General features: G+C 49.0%; 4 protein-coding genes across 4 annotated transcripts; 3 read left to right on the top strand and 1 right to left on the bottom strand.

Moving 5' to 3' along the window:
* Positions 1-9,360: 9,360 nt before the first annotated feature.
* VC83_08548 (uncharacterized protein) lies at positions 9,361-13,368 on the top strand (the record flags this gene model as incomplete). The annotated part of the gene is made up of 3 exons (XM_024472097.1): positions 9,361-10,473; positions 10,637-12,943; positions 12,998-13,368. The coding sequence occupies exons 1-3, from the start codon at positions 9,846-9,848 to the stop codon at positions 13,366-13,368; spliced, it is 3,306 nt and encodes a 1,101-aa protein (XP_024320220.1). The 5' UTR covers positions 9,361-9,845.
* Positions 13,337-15,956, top strand: VC83_08547 (uncharacterized protein). Its single transcript, XM_024472096.1, has 6 exons — positions 13,337-14,862; positions 14,913-15,102; positions 15,164-15,270; positions 15,324-15,436; positions 15,490-15,776; positions 15,835-15,956. Exons 1-5 carry the CDS (start codon positions 14,484-14,486, stop codon positions 15,637-15,639), a joined length of 939 nt encoding a protein of 312 aa, XP_024320309.1. The 5' UTR covers positions 13,337-14,483; the 3' UTR covers positions 15,640-15,776; positions 15,835-15,956.
* VC83_08546 (uncharacterized protein) lies at positions 15,937-17,359 on the bottom strand. The gene has a single exon (XM_024472095.1). It carries the CDS (start codon positions 17,239-17,241, stop codon positions 16,003-16,005), a length of 1,239 nt encoding a protein of 412 aa, XP_024320288.1. The 5' UTR covers positions 17,242-17,359; the 3' UTR covers positions 15,937-16,002.
* Positions 17,360-17,551: 192 nt separating this feature from the next.
* Positions 17,552-21,777, top strand: VC83_08545 (uncharacterized protein). Its single transcript, XM_024472094.1, has 2 exons — positions 17,552-17,893; positions 17,950-21,777. The coding sequence occupies exons 1-2, from the start codon at positions 17,715-17,717 to the stop codon at positions 21,704-21,706; spliced, it is 3,936 nt and encodes a 1,311-aa protein (XP_024320257.1). The 5' UTR covers positions 17,552-17,714; the 3' UTR covers positions 21,707-21,777.
* The last annotated feature ends 223 nt before the right edge of the window (positions 21,778-22,000 follow it).

Raw genomic sequence — 22,000 nt, 5'->3', positions numbered from 1 at the left:
GCAAAGGAGGAAAGATGTGCAAGAACTGCGGAAATCTGAATGCAAGGCATGAACCTGAAAACTGCTTCGTCACAAACAAGAAGCTTCGACAGGAATGGGAGCAGAGAATAGGAAAGAAGTTCACACCATTCAATGCATTAAGCAACAAATCAAACAAGCTAAAGAAGGCAAAGAATGAGAACTCATCAGATGAAGAAGATGAAGATCATCAATTGACAAGAATGCCACCACATACATTTGTGTTAAAGTCAACCACTCAAGGTTGCCAATTCAAAATGGCACATTATTTGACACTGGAGCAGACACACATATCGCCAGCTCAATTGAGGAATTTAACAGTGGCACATACGAAACCTCATTGACTCTTCCATCCATTGACACAGCAAGTGGCATCACCAAGCTACTTGGTCAAGGCGAAAGAACATTGCAATGCGCAACAGATGATGGAGGCATTCACACCCTACACCTTACCAAAGTTCAATATCTGCCAAATTGTGGAATGAACATTTTTGGAGCTCGAAAGCTCTTTCTTAGGAAGGGGTGATTTACGGATCATGGATAAGAATCTTTTACTCAACAAGGAGGGAATTCCAATGTTCCGCTTTGATGAGAACATGATGATAATTAAAGCCTCGCGTACATATGCATTTCCAGCAACTACTCACAAAGATAAGAAGAATCCTCCACACTCAATTAGACTCTGGCATCGTAGATTTGGACATCTTGGACTTGTGAATGTACAGAGGCCTCAAAAATGGTGAGAGGCATGGCAATCTCTAATGAGGAAGACCTTACACCACAAGAACAAGAAGATGAAGCTCTCCAATTGTGCAATCCATGCGAGAGAGGAAAGGCAAAGAAACACATCTGCAAGCAAGCTATAACTCGGAACTTGCAACCGTTCGATGAAGTGCACATTGACGTGGTAATGATCACGCCAGAAGGAATTGGAAGAAGAAGTATGCAACCATTTTTACAGAAAAGGCAACTGTTATGATATCAAGTGCGCCTTGCAGCTTCGAGTAGGGGTTCAGGGGTGTGGGGAGCTTTCCGGGGTTGGAGCGAAGTTTTCAGTTGTGGAGTGAATTCTCAGAACTGGTCTCGCTAAAGAGAATTCACTCCACAACAACATAGCTGTATACAGATCGAGCCACTGCTCAAGTGCTCCTCTTCTCTTTCCTTCCTTCTCTAGATTGAGTTTAATTCATAATACCCAACTGGCGCCCTATGCCTTGGTGAACCGTGACATAAAACTCAATCTTTCTTATACCTCTTTTCCTGCTCTTCGAGCTGAACCCTCTTCTGAAATCAAAATCGAAATCCACTCTTTGGAAACCCCAGAACCAGAAACCTTATCCTGATGTCGATTCCAGGACGATCTTGAGGCAACCCCTCAAAGTTGGCTCTCGACAGTCAGCTCAACACACACACACCACCTTCGCAAGTCAGACCTTTTACAATGCTCCCTCGACAAGGATATAACTGTGAGGGAAGTGCGCTCCTCTCAAGTGGCTCCTACAGCTGACAACTGCACAATAGGGCCTTTGGCAATATGTGTCTGACTTGACGATATGAACTGAAATTGAAATAGCAACTTGCTATGGCTGATACAGCTAAAGAGAAAGCTGCAATGGCAGCTCGAAATGATCCAGAACAAGACCAGGAATCCCTGGCAGAAGGAGCATCAATTCCAAGTTCTGCAAACCAAACTGATGAACTTCATGATCCTAATTTCAAATCTGAAACCTTCCTTCACACTCTGGGCAAAACAGCTCAAGAGAGATGTGAATCTATACTTGCAAATCGACATGAAAAGGCTGAATGGAATGTTGAAACCTTTGACGAATTCCAGAAACTATCTGTCACCAACCAGAAAATGGCATGGAATTTGCACAAGAACATTCCTCAGGACTATTTGGCCCTAGCAGAGGACTCGAATTCGATACTGGCTGAAAAGGATGATGCCATTCTCCAGTTACAGGAACTGATCCAGAGCAACGAGCAACAAATCACAGAGCAACAAACAATTCAGAAATATCTTGAAAAGCAAACCCAACAAGCTCTGAAGAATGAACCAGGAAACCACTCTCACAGTCGACTGTCAGCTCGGATTCCAGACCCTCCAATCCTCACAGATGGGATAGAGCCAGCATTTGAAGACTGTGTTGTGAAAATTCGCCTCAAGAGAAGCCAACATTGATCATTTTCCAACACAGACTTTACAAATGAGCTACATTCAGAGTCGACTGGAAGGACTGGCAGTTCGACATGTTAATCCAAGGCTTAGACCAAACTCTACAAACAAACTGCAGACAGCAGAAGAAATTCTCGAACTTTTGGAAAAAGTCTTCAGTGATCCTGATCAAAGGCACACAGCTCAAACTGAGTATCGGAAGCTGTATCAGAGAAACAACACCTTTGCAGTGTTCTGGGCCGAGTTTCAAAGGCTCACGACAGAGCTTGATTACTCCGAAGAAACTTTGCTAGATGACTTGCGCTTCAAAGTCAACCAACAGATGCAGAAAGCCTTAGTGGCTGAAGTTGGAGCTACTACACTTCACGAGTTTGCAAAGAAATGCATGCTCATCGACCAGAACATCCAGCGGATTAAGGAACAAGAAGACAAAAGGAAGCCAAAGTCATTTTCAAACAACATGGGCCAAACTCAAAATCAGGGCCAGGCACTTCGAACTTCAGTCCCTCAACCTACAATGGATTCAAACATGCAAAACAAGACACAGAAGCTGTATCAACCACCGCATCAAGATCCAGCAAAAGAAATGCTCATGAAACTTGGGAAATGCTTCATATGCCAACAAAATGGACATCGAGCTTGAGACTCTCCCCAGAAGCTCAAAGCTCAAGTGAATGAGGTATCTACAGCTGAGTCTATCATTGATTCGAAAAAATATCCTCTAGACAAGTCATCACTAGAAGTAGTGCAGCCAGAATTGCAGCTTCTTCCTCAAGATCTAGTTTTGATCCGGACACCCCTTTCTTAGTTATTTGTAGAATGGGAAAATACAAAACTATTGTCCATGCATCGATCGATACTGGTGCCACAGGTGGAAACTTCATTAATGCTGCTGATGCAGAAAGAATATGTGAAATCGAAGGGATAGCCCCAGTCGAACTTGTGAAGACAAAACAAGTTGAAGGATTCAATGGAGAGGCTGCCCCTGCTATCACACATGCTATATATCCTTGACTACAAGTGGGAGAGCATGTGGAAAGCCTATGTCCATTATTCATCACTTTGCTAGGAAAACATTCCATCATTCTCAGGAAAGCTTGGATCAAGTCCTCTTCACTGGAGATTATTGCAACCATTCTATACCAGATCGAGCCCTCGAAACAGAGCCTATATCGAAAAGCAAAAGACAAAGGCCAAAGAAGAAAGCCAAAGAAATGCCTCCTTCGGAACCTGCTCTGAAAGTGGAAAAACCAAAACCTTGCACCATAGCAATGATTGGCGCAGCACCATTTCGAATGCTCATAAAGCAAAAAGGAGCTCAAGTCTTTGCTATATTAATGAAGGACATAATCGAGCACAAGAACAAGACCAAAACTGAAGAAATTGACCCTCGACTGATCCTTCCGAAGGAATTTCATGAATTTTTGGATGTTTTTTCAAAAATGGCAGCAGACAAGCTACCTCCCCATCGACCTTCAAACCATCATATTGAACTCGAAGGTGATGCAAAGCTGGGATATGCACCACTCTGGAATATGTCAAAGGAAGAACTTGATTTGGTCGAAGAATATGTCTTCGAGCACTTGCCAAAAGGGTTCATTGAAGCAAGCAAAGCCCCATACTCTTCACCCATTATGTTTGTGAGAAAGCCAGGTGGTGGTCTTCGATTCTGTGTTGACTACAGGAAGCTAAATGCCATAACGAAAAAGGATCGATATCCCATACCACTCATTGATGAAATGCTGGCCCAAGTCATAGGAGCAAAATATCTCATCAAACTGGACATTCGACATGCCTTCAATCGAATTCGAATGCAGACAGAAGAAGATGAAGACCTCACTACATTCAGAACTTGATTTGGATCATACAAATACAAGGTCATACCCTTCGGACTCACAAATGGTCCAGCAACATTCCAGAGGTATATGAATGAAACCCTCATGGATTACCTCAACCAATTCGTCACTGCATACATGGATGACATTCTTATCTACAGTGCTACTCGAGCAGAGCATACAGAGCACATAAGGAAAGTCCTACAGAAGCTTCGAGAAGCTGGACTGCAAGCAGATATCTCAAAATGTGAGTTTTTCGTCCAAGAAACCAAATTCCTAGGACTCATCGTGGGAGTCAATGGCATTCGCATGGACCCTGCAAAGGTTTCTACTATATTGGAATGGCGAACTCCAAAATCGCTCAGGGATATGCAAGCTTTCATTGGATTCTGCAATTTCTATCGAAGGTTCATCTGAAATTACTCCAGCATCATGAGGCCATTGGTGAACCTTACCAGAAAGGATCAGATATTCGAATGGACTCATGCATGCCAAACTGCATTTGAGCTGTTGAAACAAACAGTCACAGAAGCTCCTGTCTTGAGGCATTTTGATAGAAACAAGACAGCCTATGTCGAAGCAGATTCCTCAGACTTCATCCCAACCCAGTGGTACTTTGGGGCAATGAATTGATAGGTTTTCCGGCCACTACCCATGAGGCATGACGCCACTATATAAGTAGATGGTATTTCCTTAGATAGGAGCTTCGTGCTCAACTCAATATAGTATTCTTTACAATACTGTAACGTGTTACTTGGAAAGCCTTTGTGTTTAATCCCCTGCCTCCTCTGTCAAGTCAACCTTACGCAAGAAACCTCTGTGTCTTCTATCATTTAGAAGTCAGCATTACATATGGGTGTGAAAGTAGGTACCAGTTTCACCAGTAATGGGGGAGAAACCTCCTGGTTTCGGGTAGGACTCGGTGGCTTATCGGTGATCTCTTCATAGCCTGAAGTTATCACCTTCATGTTTATCGAGCATCCGCCTGCGCAGCGTCTGTCTTTGCAGTGGATTGCAGCATCCCTGCAATTCGCATCCGGCTGGTATGCGGGATGTCGAATGGACGTTTCTCGCGTGTAGTAGGGCAATGTGATCTCCTTGCTCCAGCGAGGAGTCGGCGGGTACTCCTTTGGCCATACTAACCGGCTCCTTGCAGAGTCGAGTAGTATTCAGAAGCGGCTGAAAAGCTTCTTTCCAATTATCACATCTTGTGCTCCGAGGTCCAGGAGTACAAAGGGGCAGTTATATATCCGGCGTCCTTCGACTGTTAAGTGTAACCGAATATACTCCAATACATGGCCTTGGATTTTGCGCTGAAATCCACGTATGGGTACAGAGTAGGGTAGTTTCCGTATAGGGCTCTGAAGCGCTTTCGATAGTCGTATTGCGAAAGGCTTGTTAATGACGAGGTAGCCGTTTGCTCCTGTGTCTGCTAGGGACTTCGTTTGCACACCGAGTCCATTCATACTCAGGGTCGTGTCGACTAAGAACTGGGTGCCTCCCAGGAGTTCTTGTAAGTCTAGTCCTCGCAGGTCACATTTGCGTAGACCTAGGAAGGAGCCTTCTCCTAGGCCTCGTCGTTTTCCTCGAGGGACGCATCTGATTGAACTACAGCTTCCTCCCATTGTTCTTCTGCCTCGGGATCGTTACGGTCAATTTCCTTGATAGTAGCGTTAAGGGGGCATTTGTCCTGGAAATGGCCGGGCTTGCCACACTTGAAACAGTTCCCTGAGGACGCTGGGACTGCGGTCTTCACACGTTCTGGCATCGTTGGCTTGGGGAGGAACGTGGTTCGGGTGAACAGAGCGGGTGTGGCTCGAGTCAGCTTCGACGCTGACGCCTTTGCCGTATCTGTGGTACGTGTGGACGTCCTTGTGAGAGCGGGTAGCAGATTCAATTCGTTGTTCCGACGCCATTCCTGATCGAAGGTGGTAAGTTCTCGTACCATGGTCTGGTATTCTCCATTCCATTGGTTTTTGATGATCGCGACGCTGCTGCGGAATTGGGGAGTCAACTTGTTCCACATGTACTGAAACCATTCAGACTCGGAGACTTGTCCTGTGATAGCTGCACTTAGGTAGTATGAACCTAGTAGGTCCATCATCTCCTCAGCACTACAGAACCCATACGTAGCGGACAGGTATTGGGGCTCTAGGTATGTCTTAGCCAGGCCGGTCGTAGTTCCCCATATCAACGCTCTTCTCGAGACGTCGGTAAGGTAGTGGTCCTCATTGACTACGAGTCGGTCCCAAATCGAAGTGCTCCATTGTAGGAAGGTATGTTCTATCCCATCGCGCGGAGTGATTCTCTCCGAGAGGGTAGATTTCTTATAGCGAGCCGGTGGGTCCTCGGTGTGCATTCGTGACGTGCTTGGGATTGATGGAGAACGAAAGTCCTGAAGAGGCGGCAATTGAACTGTCTCAGGGGTGTTTCGTGTGCGAGGCGTTCGTTGCCCCGCAGCTTCGACTGTGGGTATGGGGGCGTCCACCAGCGGTGTGGACGGGATTCTGGTCTGGGCTGCCGTCAGGGTAACTAGTAGATCCTTGATCTCCTGTATCTGTGCTTCGAGGTAGGCCATTCGACTCGGGATGTCCTCGGATGGCACAGCGGTTGTAGCTGCAGCGGTGGTTTGTCTGGTAGTCATTCGGGGCAATTGACCGTCATTGTCTTGGGGTATGTTTGATGTCGGCTTTTTCGACATATTGCCTCGGGTATGTATCGGTACCGATACAAAAGAGCTTGACTTCTGGTAGCTCGTAGCTATCAACGCTCTTGTCCACAATTTCCTCTGTGCTACGAGGGGGTTCTTACGGATCTCGTATCCTATTTGGCGCCAACGTGTCAGCGACTTTACCAGCTTGTTCTGAAGAATCAAACCTTGATCCACTGGCTGTCCGTGATATCTCTGGAATCACGGCTATTTGAAGTTGTCAGGTCTCTCCTCTGAAATGTTACCGAGTCGCAGTCGATGGTTTAACGATAGTTCTCCTGAGTCGTTCCGGTGTGGGATATTATTTAAGTACGGCCGTCCCTGGCAGGCGTGATCTTTTTTGTATAATGTAAGGACACAGGGCACCCAGCTCACAGTAATAGCATATGAGAGTGTGAGTCGGAGGCTAAACGGATGCTATCCTATAGGTCTACTACGAAGGATACAAAAAAGATGAAGGGGGAACCCCGTGAGTCAATTCCCTTAAGTACCCAAAACCCATCCGACTCGGTTAGCCCACCCAAATGATCACACGTGACCAGGGGGAACCTCGTGAGTCAATTCCCTCAAGTACCCAGAACCCATCCGACGCGGTTAGCCCTCCCAAATGATCACACGTGACCCGCAGCTACTCAGAGTCTGCTCCTTAGAGTGAGAGATGAGAAGGCATCCTTTACACTTAGGGGCTTAAGCTATTATATACACACCTTAGCATCCTAAGTAGTAACGGGCCCAGGAGCAAGTACGAGATGATAAGCTAAAAGCCTCTACATCCGTGTTAGGACGTCACAGACTAAAGGGGGGGGTAATTATAACAGGGTGCTGCCATTATAGTTATATGTATTTCGGGCGAGCTGGAATACTATTGTAAGGATGCCTCCGTACCTAGATACTCGAAGAACCTGTCTCAGAACTGTTACGGTCACTACAAGCATGGAATCCGACTCGGTGGGGTTTCGAACCAGTAGAGGAGCATATAGCGAGTTACACTATAGTGGGGGACGGTAAGTGTATAGGGTTCAGGGCCGATGCAGACCTGTTGCGGTGGAAGGTTCAGGGCTAGGGTTGGGATAACCGAGTCGGGCCCGTTTCGGGAGTTAAGGAAACAGACTCAACGGGGTTCCCCCTTCATCTTTTTTGTATCCTTCGTAGTAGACCTATAGGATAGCATCCGTTTAGCCTCCGACTCGCACTCTCATATGCTATTACTGTGAGCTGGGTGCCCTGTGTCCTTACAACTATAGTCTTTTTGGCTTAGTAGGATGTAGTGCAAGCGTAACTGTACATCATTATAGTATTCCAGCCTTATAATATCAGCTTTCTAGAAAGCTGGTATTTGGTCTATAAGCTGTAATACAGCCCTTACAAAACTATGCACCTACTCACAGCCTACGCCTACACCTATGCCTATGCCTACTATGCCTACTAATCTAGGTTTCTACCCTAAAACCCTCAACTTTTCAGGGGATAGAAGAGGGGCTACAGCACTGGAAAAATCGGGTTCATAAAAAGTCTGCTTCCGAATGTGTATGAGATCCCTTATAAAGGATTGTAGGTCATAGGTAATGTCAATATCTCATATAGCTGCGAGCACAGCTACCCTATGCTAGTGCTTATAAGGCTGGAATACTATAATGATGTACAGTTACGCTTGCACTACATCCTACTAAGCCAAAAAGACTATAGTATTCCAGCTCGCCCGAAATACATATAACTATGACGGCTTTAGTAAAAGAGACTATAGGAACTGGCTTACCGGAACAGAAGAGGTCGTAGCCTTAGGCCAGCTTATAGAGCTTGACCTACAGACTGCCTAACTTAGCGGCAGGTTGAGGAGTTGAAGAAGCGGGCAAGCCGAAGCTAGGCCGGCCTTCAGTTTGGAGGTGAGCTCCAAGCAGCTCACGCTCACGAGCTTCGGGCCTAGAAAGCCGAGCTTCAAGCCTAGAAGCTCGTAGCTAAAGAAGCCCGGGTAGCCCGCCAGGCCCTAAACCAGGCTCGCAAACGGCTTCTTAGGGCAGGAATTAAGGCCTGAAAGGAAGAGCGTGCCCGGAACAAGATGATTACCTAGTTCCACAGAGAGGGGATCCCAATTCCTCCGGAGCTCGAGGGGCCAATTCCTGACCTAGAAGGCCCCCAAATTGAGAGCGAGTGTGAGAGCCAGTATGAGAGCCAGTATGAGAGCGAGTGGGAGTAAGAAAGTGATAATTTCGTAGAATAGCTTATTTAGGTATCTTTACATATAAATTACTATGTGTGGGTACTTACGGTCGCAATTTGACAGAGCGCACATTGCTTCCTCTCGCTTCGGGCGCGTTTCCCACATTGCTTTACTCCAACCTTAAGCGAAGCGAAAAGTTGGTCACGACGATTAGTAGCAAGCGTAGTAGCGGTGTAGCGTCATTTTTTCGATCCTCTCCCTCTCCTCTCTCGGAACCGGAATAAGTATTAAACGAGGGAAAGGTAGGCAGTGCATACTACACTTTATATTAAACAGCGCATAGACGGGCAACTTTGTACGGTTACCTCGTTTACTGATCGTAGTTACTGATCGTAACTGGAGTTAGTAAGGTAGTAAGTCCCTGTGGTCCCTGTAAGTCCCTGTAGTTCGTCCCCTAAAGATACGAAAGGAAGGCCTGTTTAACCCGTTTAACACCCTAAATATCCCTACGCAACCCACCCGTCAGTCCCGTTATTTCGCGCACCCTCTACACTGACTGCCCCACCAAATGTGGAGTCTTTCCGATATCTCACAAGCAAGCATCTCCATATTCCATCTTCAATCCATATCCTCACATTCCCCCTCATTCTACCCAAAGCACGCTCCCTAACTCCCACTCCCCCAACAAAACAGGGCTCCTGCAAATGATCGCTTTGAGATCTTGGGTTACAATCAGGCCTTGCTGTTATATCCCTTCCTTTCCTTGAACCTTGGCCATCCATTAGCCGATTAGCAACACGCATAATTGCCAAACAGAAAGTTGCAACCCCACAACTATATTTCGATGACAACATAGCTCACAAATCGTTTGCCCTGGGCGATAATTCCTATACGCGCGACCGTTCAAACAAAGGCCCCAAAGTCGCCCGGCTCACACACACGCCCACCATGGACCCGTCCTCAGCTCCCCTCGCGGACTACTTCTGGATCGCTGGCATCGACTCCGTTTCCTACCACGACCTCCCCGAAGCTCCCAACAGCGGTCACACGACAAACAGCCTCCCGCCCGTGGGAGACAACACCATAGCAGAAGGCCCCGAAGAGGGACAAGACGAGCCGATCCTCGGCAGCGCATCACGAGGCTCGACGGCACGACACTCGCGCGGCTCCCTCAACCGCCTGTCGCGCCTGTCGACCGACGCGCGAAACTCGATCCAATCCCTCGAAGCACTCGATACGTATAGCGGCAGCAACAGATCTTCGCTGACTGTGCGCGCCGTGCCGAGCAATGGGACCCAGGAGTCGCTGAAGCAGGGTCTGTCGGATTTCGACTTCGATAGGGCGCTGTCCAAATTTGCGAATGAGCGCGAGACATTCTTGGATGATTTGAGCTTCAGCGCGGGCACGGTGATGCAGAGCAGGCCGCCTATGACGGCTAGGGCAGAGAAGATAAAACATGATGAGGAGGGACTGGGTGGCAGGAAGAGTCCGTTTGGAAGGGTTGGTGGGAGCATACGGAGGAAGATAAGCTTTAGGGACCTGAACAGTTCCAAGAAACAGACTATAAACCGAAGTGGTAAGTTATATTTTTGTGATTTACTGCTCAACAATTGCACACAGACGTTTTTCATGATGGAGGTGTCGTTATTTGTGCTTCTTGGTTTTCAGATTGGACACTCAGAGAGAAGATACAACACTCTATTGATGTGTATGATAAGAACCTAGCTAACATCATATAGTCTCGAGCCGCACATCTAAACGACTGAGCAACTACAATTCCGTTATACCACCACCTGAACCCCTAAACGCGGACCCTGATATGCACCCTTTAAAACGACGCCTTGAACCCGTCCTCCTTGACAGATACCCACCGAAGACAGCAACGGACGAACTGCAGAGAAGGGGACGTTTCCCAGATTATGTCCCTATGTTCGCTTTCCCTAACGATATCAACATTGTCTCCTCAGACGAGAGGCCTCGGTCCACGTGGCACGGGTTTGCAATGACTGGAGATGATAATGCCAAAATATACGGCATTACTGTGATAGTGTGGCTACCACTTGGCGCCGATGCGGCAGCGGCAGTTGAGAGAAAATGTGAGGATTGGCGTCAGAGCCATATGACCAATGAAGAACGGGAGTTGGCAGCAAGCCTGGGCGAGAGATTAGCTGGGGAAAGAGCTCACTTATCGCAACTCCTTACTCAGCTCCCGGCGATGGCCTCTGGGTCAACTGCCCGTGACGATCTCGAGGAGCGAATTAGCTCGGTCGAAGAGAAGATTACATTGATGACGGACATGTTGAGACCCGTGAGACATGGTGCAGCATCAAAAATAGAGGGTCTGACGGATGGTGACACAGGTCTCTGGACACCTAGAGCTTATGGGATTCTGGGGCGCGATGCTGGGCTAACGAGCTTCTGGAAGGAGTGGCTTCGGGCTGTTATTGTGCCTATGACGGACAGCGGCGTGTTACGAGTTCCACCAAGTTCACCTAAAGTGGGCCGGTGGCAGCCGCTAGAACGATATGTTGTGAACCTGTGCACCGAGGCACTGTCACCTATCACTTCAAAGACGCAGGTCGAAATTGCTGTCCGAGAGCTTCGATTATTTGCCCGAAAGGAGGCTGTCAACGAGTTACCCGAGTCAAGAAACGCAGACTTGTATGCTCTCTTCAGGGCCTTGACAATCCCGAATATCGTGGCCTTGTTGGAATTCGCCCTATCAGAATCTCGGATTATATTTTTGTCGTCGCACACAGCTATGCTGCATTTAGCGACCAAGGCATTGATAACGCTGCTGTACCCATTCAAATGGGCAAGCATCTTCATTCCTGTGCTACCTGCACGGCTGATCTCCGCATTGGAAGCGCCTTGCCCGTACATTGTGGGTATTGAGCGACGATACGAGAATGTTGATTTGCCAGATGACGACTATGTTCTCGTGGATTTGGATAACGACTCTATCGAGTCTACTACACCGCCTGTGTCTCTACCGCGGCAGCAAAGGCGGAAGCTTTTCTCCTTGCTTCAGTTAGCGGCACCACACCATAACAAATTTGGCGTTCCTGTCGGGCCTCCGCCATATGCCATCGAAACTTTCCCATACGATGCATTCTCGGGTGAAATTCCCTCGCTATTCACGCAGAATTCTGCTCCAAGCACGCTCTCCAAATTTGTTAGCCAGAGCTCAACCACATTCGTTGAAGAAAACCTTAAAACGACGTCTCGACCGCTTGTTTTCAATGCCTTCCTACAGTCTAAGAATGATCACACTCGTGTCGAACGTCCGTCAACAAGCAAGTCAAACACCCCTTCTAGTCCGCCACAGACATCAATCTCTCCTAACTCGACTCATTTCCCGAACATGCCAAACAGCCCAATGGTTCGCAACGAGTCCGGTTTCACCTTGACGAGCACTCTGAAAGAGAAACGCTCCGGCCATTTTGAGTCTAGTTCCAGACGCTCATCGTCCTTTGGTGTGGGCGACAATATCCCATACCGCAAGCCAGAGCTACGTTTCACAGCGGGGCACTCAGCATCCTTGTCAGCATCTGCCATCTCCATAGACAGCAAGAGCATGTACGGTTATGCTCCTAGCAGCTACGCCGTTAGCACACTGGCAGCGAGCACGGTTATGCCAAGCATGCTCATGCAGCCCGTCAGCTCGTCTTCGGAAACGGTTTGGGTTGAGGGACATTGTCTCAATTGGGAGAGCCATGATACTTCATCCGTCTGCTCTGTATGTGACGAGAAAGCTGATAGTGATGGCACATACGGCTGCAGCGGCTGCAGCATCACCGCGCATTCCCGTTGTCTTGGGCAGGTGAGCTTAATCTGTCCATCAGCGTTCAACGCGGACAAGGTCAGAGCCTCCTTTGTGAGGTGCTTCGCTAGTTTTCTGTACACATATCGCAAGCATTTGAGACCTGCGACCACCAAGGAGCAGAAGGCCGCGAAGCAGATATATGCATTTGATATGGAGGGATTCGGGAGGAGTCTGCCGGGTGAGATGTCCGACTATGTTGGCGCTTTAAGGCAAACGCAGGGTATGTCCAACTCCAACCCCCACTTCTATGAGCTCACGCACTAATACACCACAGCATTCAACGAATTCATCCACGAGCGTGAAACCACCCCCGCCTCCAGCCCCTCCATCCGCTTCTTCGACGAAATCATCCTCGCCAAGCGCAACCGCGGCTTCTCAACCTCCTCCTTCTTCTCCAAAGCCAAGACCTCCTTCCTGGAAGATCGATCCGATCACCTCTGGCGAAGCGCTAGTGTGCCCAGCCCCAGCGGCGCATTCAAGGGCGAGTACAAGAGCGTCATTTGTAGGATGCCTGCGAGGCTCGATCCGGAGCTTATGATGGAGCCGAGGGTTATTGGGGGGGTGCCGAGGGTAGTGCTTAATGGGGGGAAGAGGATGGGGAGGAAGGCTGTGCCGAGTCTTTTGGGGCCGAGGGGGGTGAAATGAGAGGAGACGGAGTGAGTGAGTGAGTTTGATATCAAAACTGACATGATATCGTTGTAAGATTGGATGATGGTATTTTCTCGCGACTTCGATTTTTTGAGTCATCTCCGAAGAGTTGAGATATTTTTTGCTTTTGCATTTTTTTGTGTCACCTTTTTTTTTGTACTTCGAGGGCGAGCGATATGGCGCGGAGCGATGTATATGGGAAGTGCGTGCGGACTCCGCTGGCTGGGAAAAGTGATCATTGAGTTAAGGGGGTGGAGTTGGATAAGGGGAAGATTTATGTTGTGAGTACTATGGTTGGACATGGGGGGGGGATGTATAGCGAGCGAGGTGGATTCGATAGATGAGATGGAGGGGTAGAGGGGATGAATTAGATGATGAATTAGATGATGGTGCGCTGGCTTCTTTTTTATGAGAGACTGGTGTGATGGTGATACTTGTGGTGGAGATGGTGTTGACTTGTGGTGAGAAGACTGTTGCAGCTTATTTTAAATGGTGGTTTGGAAGCATGAGAAGGGGTATGTCCTTGGGATTTCTCAAATACGGCATCGTCTCCCAGGCCTCGCAGCTTATAGCATGGTATGAGAGGCTTTCTATCTCTGGCTTGCTTCTTATGTCTTCGGCTTCCCAAGGTCTTGACTGAAATAAGAGCGTGGGCGTTCGCTAGTTACATACTCGCTCACTCTTCTGAAACGATGAGCGCTATAGTCAACTCTAAGACCCTAATTACTTGAGAAGTTTAGTCTCCCTCTTGGATTCCAAACCGCACGAACGACATACCAGCGAACGAAAGAATTATAGAGGCTCGCTTCTCCTCCCCGTCTTCGAAGGCTGCAGCCTCGCGTGGGTGTTGCGCGCGCGTAGTTTCGACCAGATACACAACTCGGAACAAACGACGACGGCCTCACAGCCTTGTTTCTCACAACAGTACGACTTCACCTCTGGCGCACATTCAAATTCACCAAAAAGGTGGCCAATAAGCAGCGCGTGGATTTACTCGACATTATTGCACTAAAGTTGACGCGCTTGTGCTTTCTTTAATCATCCGAACCGTTTGCTATCCTGATTCTCACCTTTAGAATCTTTACCGTCTTGCCACGACGCGCACTCTTACCATGGCTGTTATTGATGCAGTTACTGGACTTGAGGTCTCTATTTGGATCAATGGGCAACCAGGAAAAGAGTTTGAAGATGCTAGCGAGGAAGTCGATGGGCCCTTGGCGTCAAAGACGGTCGTGAAGTACATTGAAGCAATATCCGACACCGAGTTTGGAGTGAAAGTTTCTGTCCTTCCCACCTTTGAGGAGCATAGACAAACAGAAGATGATCTTGTCGTTTTAGCAAAGGTCGACGGAAAATGGAGTGCAGGCCGTTTTATGGCATTTGGGAGATCAGACACTCGTCCCTGGAACGCGCTGCTAGGAGGGATCTCTGGAGTGGATGAAACTGGAAAAGGAACCCTCAGACCTTTCAGATTTGCTGTCGTCAACATTGGTTAGTTCATTAATCTCTCTCAGAGAGGGGCAGCGCTAATAAATATCTAGTTGAGGCTTCGGATATTGGGCAGACGGAGATCGACATGAAGACCGCAGCGAATTTGGGGGAGGTAATTGTCAACGTTTTTCGCGTTAAAATAGGAGAGGACGTTCCCAGCAGATACACTACGCCCGAAGATGTTGCGACTTCGATTTCCGAGAAGGTTATTAAGGGCCGCGCTCTCTCACACGGTACTGCGTATGTGCAAATTCCGAAGCGTAGGAGCAACATTTCCAATACTGACAAGTTATTCCTGCAGCTTTGGCCCTGCAAAAGCAGCTCCACCACGAAGAACTTCTGCCTTCGAGTACGTTGACGCAGCGGACAAGCCCTTGGCTCGCTTCATATTTCGGTACCGCTCTAAAGGTAAGGGGCCACCTTCAAACGCATCGGATACTAGGGGTCTTACATCAGTGTAGATGCACTCTGCAAACTCTTGATTATTGAAAGGTCTCCATCCATAGACCTCTTCGATTCCCTGCCAGCAGCAGAAAGAGAGCGTTTGGCCCGCGAGGCCTTTCAGTGGCAACAGGTACCAAACATCCAGAACTTTCCTTTGTCGAAAGAGAAGCTTACTTCCGCCAGAGCCCAAAACCAGAGACAGGGATCAAACCAGAGAGGATGGTCAAAAGAGAGCGCCGCGATTCAGATATTATGGATCTGACAGGCGACGCACCGGTTGCAAAGCAAAGGAAGACGACAATGGAGACTCCTATTGACCTGACCGACGGCTGAGCGCCTCATGATACACCCAGCAGATTTATTCGAAGCATCGCTATACACAGGAGGACGCGGGATTTCTTTTGTGCGTCATTATAATACCAAATCATTGCAGCGACGGCGTTTTGAGCAACAGGCTGAATTCTGAAAAGGTTGGTAAAACCGACATGAGAACTCGCACTGAGAATAGCGTGGCTGAATTCGGGAAAGGATGGCTGAACTGGCTCAAGAATTGGCATTCAGAAAAGCGAATACGTCTCGTCTCCCAGATTGCAGTTTAGTGCGTTCATCAGATAGCAGGAACAAATGAAGTCATATTCTAATAAATCCGCCGAAGCATCCTTTCATTAATATTAATATTAGCATTTCTATATACGCTCAGAGAAGCACTTTCGTAGCAACACTCAACAACCAAGCCGCATCTCCCCATCCCCCTTCTTCAGATCCTTCCGGCGGCGGGGGCAACACAACACCTTGCTCCTTTGCCTCCTTCTCAAGCATCTCCCCCCATTGCTTCCGTTCTCGTTCCTTCCTGCCTCGCCCATAACCCTCTACATCCGTATCAGTAGTCTCTGTCTCGGCCCCTTCCCCTTCACCATCCGTCTCCTCCCAATCCTCTTCCACCGCAAAAAGGCTCCACCCCATCAGCCGCTCCACCCACGTCCCCAGACCCAGCGTCCCTGTCTTCGCAAGCCGCCGCATGAGCATCTCGTCATGACGGGCCTGCGCAGGCTCTGCCTCAGCATCCTCATCGACATCGACAAAATCCGGTTTCGTCATGTCGATGCCAGCGAGCTGGAAGTAGCTGTCCATCTCCTGCGCTTGAAGCGGTGTGAGAACCAGCCCCGATCTACTCCCTCGACGAGATTGTACACGCGAGTGAGCCCGGCTCTGTGTGCGGGAGGCAAAGCGCGAAGCGCTCCGGCTGTGTGCGGCGAAAGATCGAGTTGTGACGAGGGATAGTTCGTCATCGGCGTCTCCACTTGGGCGGCGGGAGCGGACGAAGCCGTATTCAGCGACACGGTCATCCTCCGAGTCGTCGTCATTATCGAGGCCCGCCAGGGAGGTAGAGCTGGCGCGGGACACTAGCCATGCTTGGCCCTTCGACTCGCGCGAGGCTGAGATGATCAGGGAGCCAGTGCGGAGTAGCCAGTCGTCGTCGTCGGGCTTCCTGCGATTGAAGAATCCGAGCGCGAAGTCTTCTGACGCAATAGATCGGTGCTTGTTTCCGTGGGTTGGGCGCGGCCCGGGGGTAATAGCACCGCTTTTATGGACATGTGGTTTAGGGTAGTGAGCGGAGGTAACGTCTTTGTGGATTTGTGTGCTCGACTTGGACTTTGGGATGCCAGATGAGCTCAGGGATCGCCGGGGTCTGGTGCGCGACGGGGAGCGGGAGCTGGCCAGAATGCCGGGCGACGGTGGGATAGAGGCAGTTTCTAGGTATGAGAGGCGGTGTTCAGGTCGTGGAGGTTGTGGAGGTTGTGGAGTCTGAGCTTCGTCCGCATCATCAATGGGGAATCGGGAGGTGAGGGGCGCGAGAGAGAGGGCGTTCAGTGAGGTCGAGGAACGGTTGTGGAGCCGAATGTGCGGATAGTGTTGGTTGTATGCCTCATCCATACTGGCGGTTGTGCTATTGACTTATAGCCAAGTTTGGGAGAATTCTTGAGCTTTATAAGGTGAAGAAGGTGGAGTTGACGTCTAGTTATCGGATGATATCGTGATTGAAGGTCTCGCTTCCCATAAAGCAGGCTGGAACGTGGACACTTATGTGCATGAGCGGTGTGAATTGACACTGAAATCATAGCCAAGAGGACTCTTCTTTTTAATTTGATTTTTAAGTGGCTAATCTAATACAAGGTAGCAATATAATTACAATCCTATGTGGTATTAACAACTTTAATTTCTAATTTCTAATAAATGCCAAAAAAACGGTTACAGCCTTCAAATCCAGGCCACAAATCTGTCGACGTTCTAGCCATGTCCTTGAAAATTGACGATAGGCGATAAACGATAAAGATGACCTCGTCAAAAAGTTTGATATTGCCACTCTACACCGTGGATCCTCCGTGTAGCACGTGAGGCTTGTGAAGATGCGCAATCTAAGTAATATCAAGTATGAGACTTGGAGGAGTCCCGATGAGTTTTCAGTAAGGAGCATTGCGGCGACGGCGTGGGATACAAGTTCCGACAGCGCGATTGTGGCATATGGGCCAAGCGAACATGATACCCTTGTCGAGCTGGTCAGAGTAAACAAGAAGGGAACCAAAAAGTGAGAAACCACACTGCACGCAGCATATGGAATTGGCTTACTGACGAGGTTTCTAGTGAACATAATGTCATTACTTCCTGGGACGCACCATGCCCAAACCCTGACCTGGCGTGTGATGAGATCCTATCCTTATATTACTTTGGGGACTCGCAGACAGCATGTCTCGTCTTAGCTGGCGGCGACATTGTGGTCGTTAGAGAGGAACCATTACCAGGAAAAGACCGTATTGAGATTGTAGGCTCAGTCGATGCAGGTATCACCGCAGCGAGGTGGTCACCTGATGAGGAACTCCTGGCGATCACAACGAAGGCTGACACCGTCGTCTTCATGAGCCGCGGCTTTGAAGGTATTATGGATGTGACAATGACTGCAGAGGACCAAAAAGCTAGCAACCATGTCAATGTAGGCTGGGGAAAGAAGGAGACCCAATTTAAGGGGCGAGGGGCGAATGCTCTGCGAGATCCGACAATGCCAGAGAAGGTCGATGAAGGCCTGTTGAGCCCGAACGACAAGAAAGAAGCGACGATTAGTTGGAGAGGAGACGGTTCATACGTTGCTATCTCTACAGTCCAAGAAGGCTTACGGCGTCTCATTCGAGTCTACTCAAGAGAGGGTGTGCTTGACAGTGTCAGTGAGCCTGTTGATAACCTTGAAGGAGCCTTGAGTTGGAGACCTGCAGGGAATCTGATGGCTAGCGTTCAAAGGTTCAGTGACCGTATCGACATCGTTTTCTTTGAGCGAAATGGTCTTCGTCACGGGCAGTTCAGCTTGAGACTGACTCCCGAAGAGATGGGGACATTCGGGAAGAACATCTCCTTGGCGTGGAACAACGATTCTTCTGTCCTTGCAGTTATATTTGAGGATAGAGTGCAATTTTGGACGATGGGCAACTATCACTGGTACCTAAAGCAGGAGATTGCCACCAAGACAACGTTTGCAAACTCTTTAGCCTGGCACCAGGAGAAGGTTCTACGAATGATTGTCGCCAGCGCAGACGTTATCAACATTATAGAGTATATTTTCACTGTTGCGAGGAGCTCTACGATGCCGCCACATGATTATGGCGCTGTTGCCATTATCGATGGCAAGAATATCAAGCTCACGCCGCTCAGATCTGCCAATGTTCCTCCTCCAATGGCTCACTACGAACTACTCATAAAAGAGAACACAATCGATGTTGCCTTTAATGCCGAGACTTCTCGCATTGCTGTGTTGCACCAAAGTGGTATCGAGGTTTATGATTGGGCGGTATCAGGAACCACATCGTCGGTTCCTACTCTCGGCGGCCGCTTCACCTTCGAGAAAGATTCCGAAAGCAGTTATTTCAATGCCAGTTTCGATGAGAATGGAAATGTTTTGGTTTTAAGACGCAATCTTCAGGATGGCACATCAAGCATTAGCTTCCATGGCTTCGACAGCGAGTCTGGGCGTATGATTGAAACAAAGCCGCAAAGCCACGAACCAGCTATCAGTCTTTCGAGCTTTGAGCAGGATGGTAAGGATCACGCGTTTATCCAAGGCGCGGCTGGAGATGTGCACAGCGTCGATCCTGCTGATGCGTCCCTCAACCACTGCAAGCTTCCCGCATTTCTGCCCTGGGTTGAGATTATCCAGCATGGGGAGGATGTCATTGCGTTTGGGCTATCCCCTAATGGTCATCTCTATGCCAACTCCAGATGTCTCGCGAAGAACTGCACATCTTTCCTTACGACCCCTCTACACCTGGTTTTTACTACTACAACTCACATGCTTAAGTTTGTGCATATTACGGATCTCCAAGAACTGGAGGTCCCAAATGACGACCCGGAGAAGGATGAGAGATGCCGAGCTCTCGAGCGTGGGTCTCGACTTGTGACAGCTATGCCAACATCTCTCAGTTTGGTTTTGCAGATGCCTCGTGGAAATTTGGAGACTATCTGGCCTCGGGCTATGGTCCTCGCTGGAATTCGGAATCTAATCGCCGAAAAGAACTACAAGAGAGCGTTTTCTCATTGCAGGACACAAAGAGTCGACATGAACCTGTTGTACGATTACCAGCCGGAACAGTTCCTGGCCAATGTCGGGCTGTTCGTTGGTCAGGTGAAGAAGATTACCTACATTGACCTTTTCTTATCATCGCTGAGGGAAGAAGACGTCACTCAGACATTGTATAAAGATACACGGGTATTAAAGCCTTCGGGCGCACTCCCCATCGCCAATGGCTTGCCTTTGGCACCGCCCACATCGACTACTTCGAAAGTAAACCGCGTCTGCGACGCTATGCTTTCTATACTCTCACACCGCCAGTCAACCAACCTTAAGAATATTATCACAGCGCACCTATGCAAATCGCCGCCTGCTCTAGACGACGGTCTGAAGGTTGTGGCCTTGTTAATATCTACCGATCAATCCATGGCCGATAAAGCAGTTGAGCATATTTGCTTCCTTGCCGACGTCAACAAGCTATATGAGCATGCCCTTGGTCTTTATAACCTGGACCTTGCATTATTAGTTGCTCAACAGTCTCAGAAAGATCCCAGAGAATACCTGCCATTCCTCCAGAAGCTTCAGGAGATGCCCGTTTTAAGGAGACAATTCTCGATTGATGACCACCTCGGTCGACATGCAAAGGCCCTCACATCTCTTCGGGACTCGTCTCCAGTCGACGGAAGTGCCGAGATCGATGCCTACATAGTGAAGCACGCCCTATACAAACCGGCACTCACACTGTATCGCTACGTCCCTGCAAGGCTTTCGGAAATAACACATCTCTATGCTGTGCACTTGGAGGCAAAGTCTCAATATCATGCTGCAGCCTTAGCATACGAGTCTTTACGTCTATATGCGGAAGCGAGCCACTGCTACCACCTCGCATCGCCAACATACTGGCGCGAGGCCCTATTCTGTCTTTCTCTGACATCTCCCTTGCCATCTGCGTTGTCATCCCTCGCGGAGTCCCTGGCGGACTCTTTGGCTGAACTTAAGAGCTACTCCGACGCCGCCACTATCCACGCGACGTATCTGGGTTCGCCAACCGTGGCAGCCAAACTATTCTGCAAGGGAAGCTACTTCGCCGCAGCCTTTGAACTCGCCACGTCTCCGATCCGGCCATGCCCAGAGCTCCTGGAAGCAAACGGCGTGATAGAGACAGGCCTCACGGACGCTCTAGGTGTCACGACAGAATTACTGGCTGAATGCAAGGGCCAGCTGAATGCTCAAGTGCCACGTATCAGAGAGCTACGTGAGCGAGCGCTTGCGGACCCACTTGCATTCTACGAAGGTGAGGCTTCAAAGGGCGATGCCGACATCCCTGACGACATTTCTGTCGCAGCATCGGGTGTGTCGACGTCCGCTTCTCTCTTCACGAGATACACTGGCCGACAGTCTCTCGGAACAGCAGCCACCGGTGCATCGAGGGTGACGTCTAAGAATAGGCGCAGAGAGGAGCGCAAGCGCGCTCGTGGCAAGAAGGGGTCCGTTTACGAGGAAGAATACCTCGTTGCTTCTGTTGGCCGCCTAATTGAACGAGCTGAGTCTACTAGAGAAGAAATTCAACGACTCGTTGAAGGTCTTGTGCGCAGGGGTATGCGGGAAGGTGCTCTGGCTGTCGAGGCACTAGGCGCTGAAGTCGTGCAGATGTGCAAGGATGCCGTGAAAGAGGTATATGGCCAGGCAGACGAGGCAAGGGAGGTTGAAGAGGGAGAGGTGGATGAGAATGGGTATAGGCCCATTGGAGGCGATGCCGTATTGGCGGAGAGCATGGAGGCCAGTCAGCGGGCAAAGGTGGCGCCAGTTATTGGAGAATTTAAGAAGCTAAGCTTGCTGGGTATATAGTGGGCAGCATTGTGGAGTTTGGGGCTAAAATAGAGGAATTGCCTTTGGATAAATGAATGGAACGAATGACTGTATGCTTGTTCTAAAATCGTTATATGTTCATGTTATGTAAATATAATCGTCGGATCCGCCTGGTCGCTTCACTCCCAGTCGGAATAAGCAAGTTGTCTTGTGGGAAGCAAGATGTCTTGCCTCGCTAAACCTACCACTTTAAATCAAAGCAAGTATTTATGTGTAACGTAAGTCGTGGTGTAACGCAACGGGTGTCGTAACGCAACTGATAACCGAGGACTA

Source organism: Pseudogymnoascus destructans (assembly GCF_001641265.1).
Source record: "Pseudogymnoascus destructans isolate 20631-21 unplaced genomic scaffold scaffold_28, whole genome shotgun sequence".
Classification (NCBI taxonomy): domain Eukaryota; kingdom Fungi; phylum Ascomycota; class Leotiomycetes; order Thelebolales; family Thelebolaceae; genus Pseudogymnoascus; species Pseudogymnoascus destructans.
Note: the sequence above shows the minus strand (reverse complement) of the source record. Positions and strands in the feature narration are given on the sequence as shown.

Coding starts and splice junctions, on each gene's coding strand:
- VC83_08546 (XM_024472095.1), bottom strand. CDS start 17,241: ATGGATGAGGCATACAACCAACACTATCCGCACATTCGGCTCCACAAC.
- VC83_08545 (XM_024472094.1), top strand. CDS start 17,715: ATGCGCAATCTAAGTAATATCAAGTATGAGACTTGGAGGAGTCCCGAT. Junction 17,894..17,949: donor AACAAGAAGGGAACCAAAAA/GTGAGAAACCAC, acceptor CGAGGTTTCTAG/TGAACATAATGTCATTACTT.
- VC83_08547 (XM_024472096.1), top strand. CDS start 14,484: ATGGCTGTTATTGATGCAGTTACTGGACTTGAGGTCTCTATTTGGATC. Junction 14,863..14,912: donor ATTTGCTGTCGTCAACATTG/GTTAGTTCATTA, acceptor ATAAATATCTAG/TTGAGGCTTCGGATATTGGG. Junction 15,103..15,163: donor GCTCTCTCACACGGTACTGC/GTATGTGCAAAT, acceptor TTATTCCTGCAG/CTTTGGCCCTGCAAAAGCAG.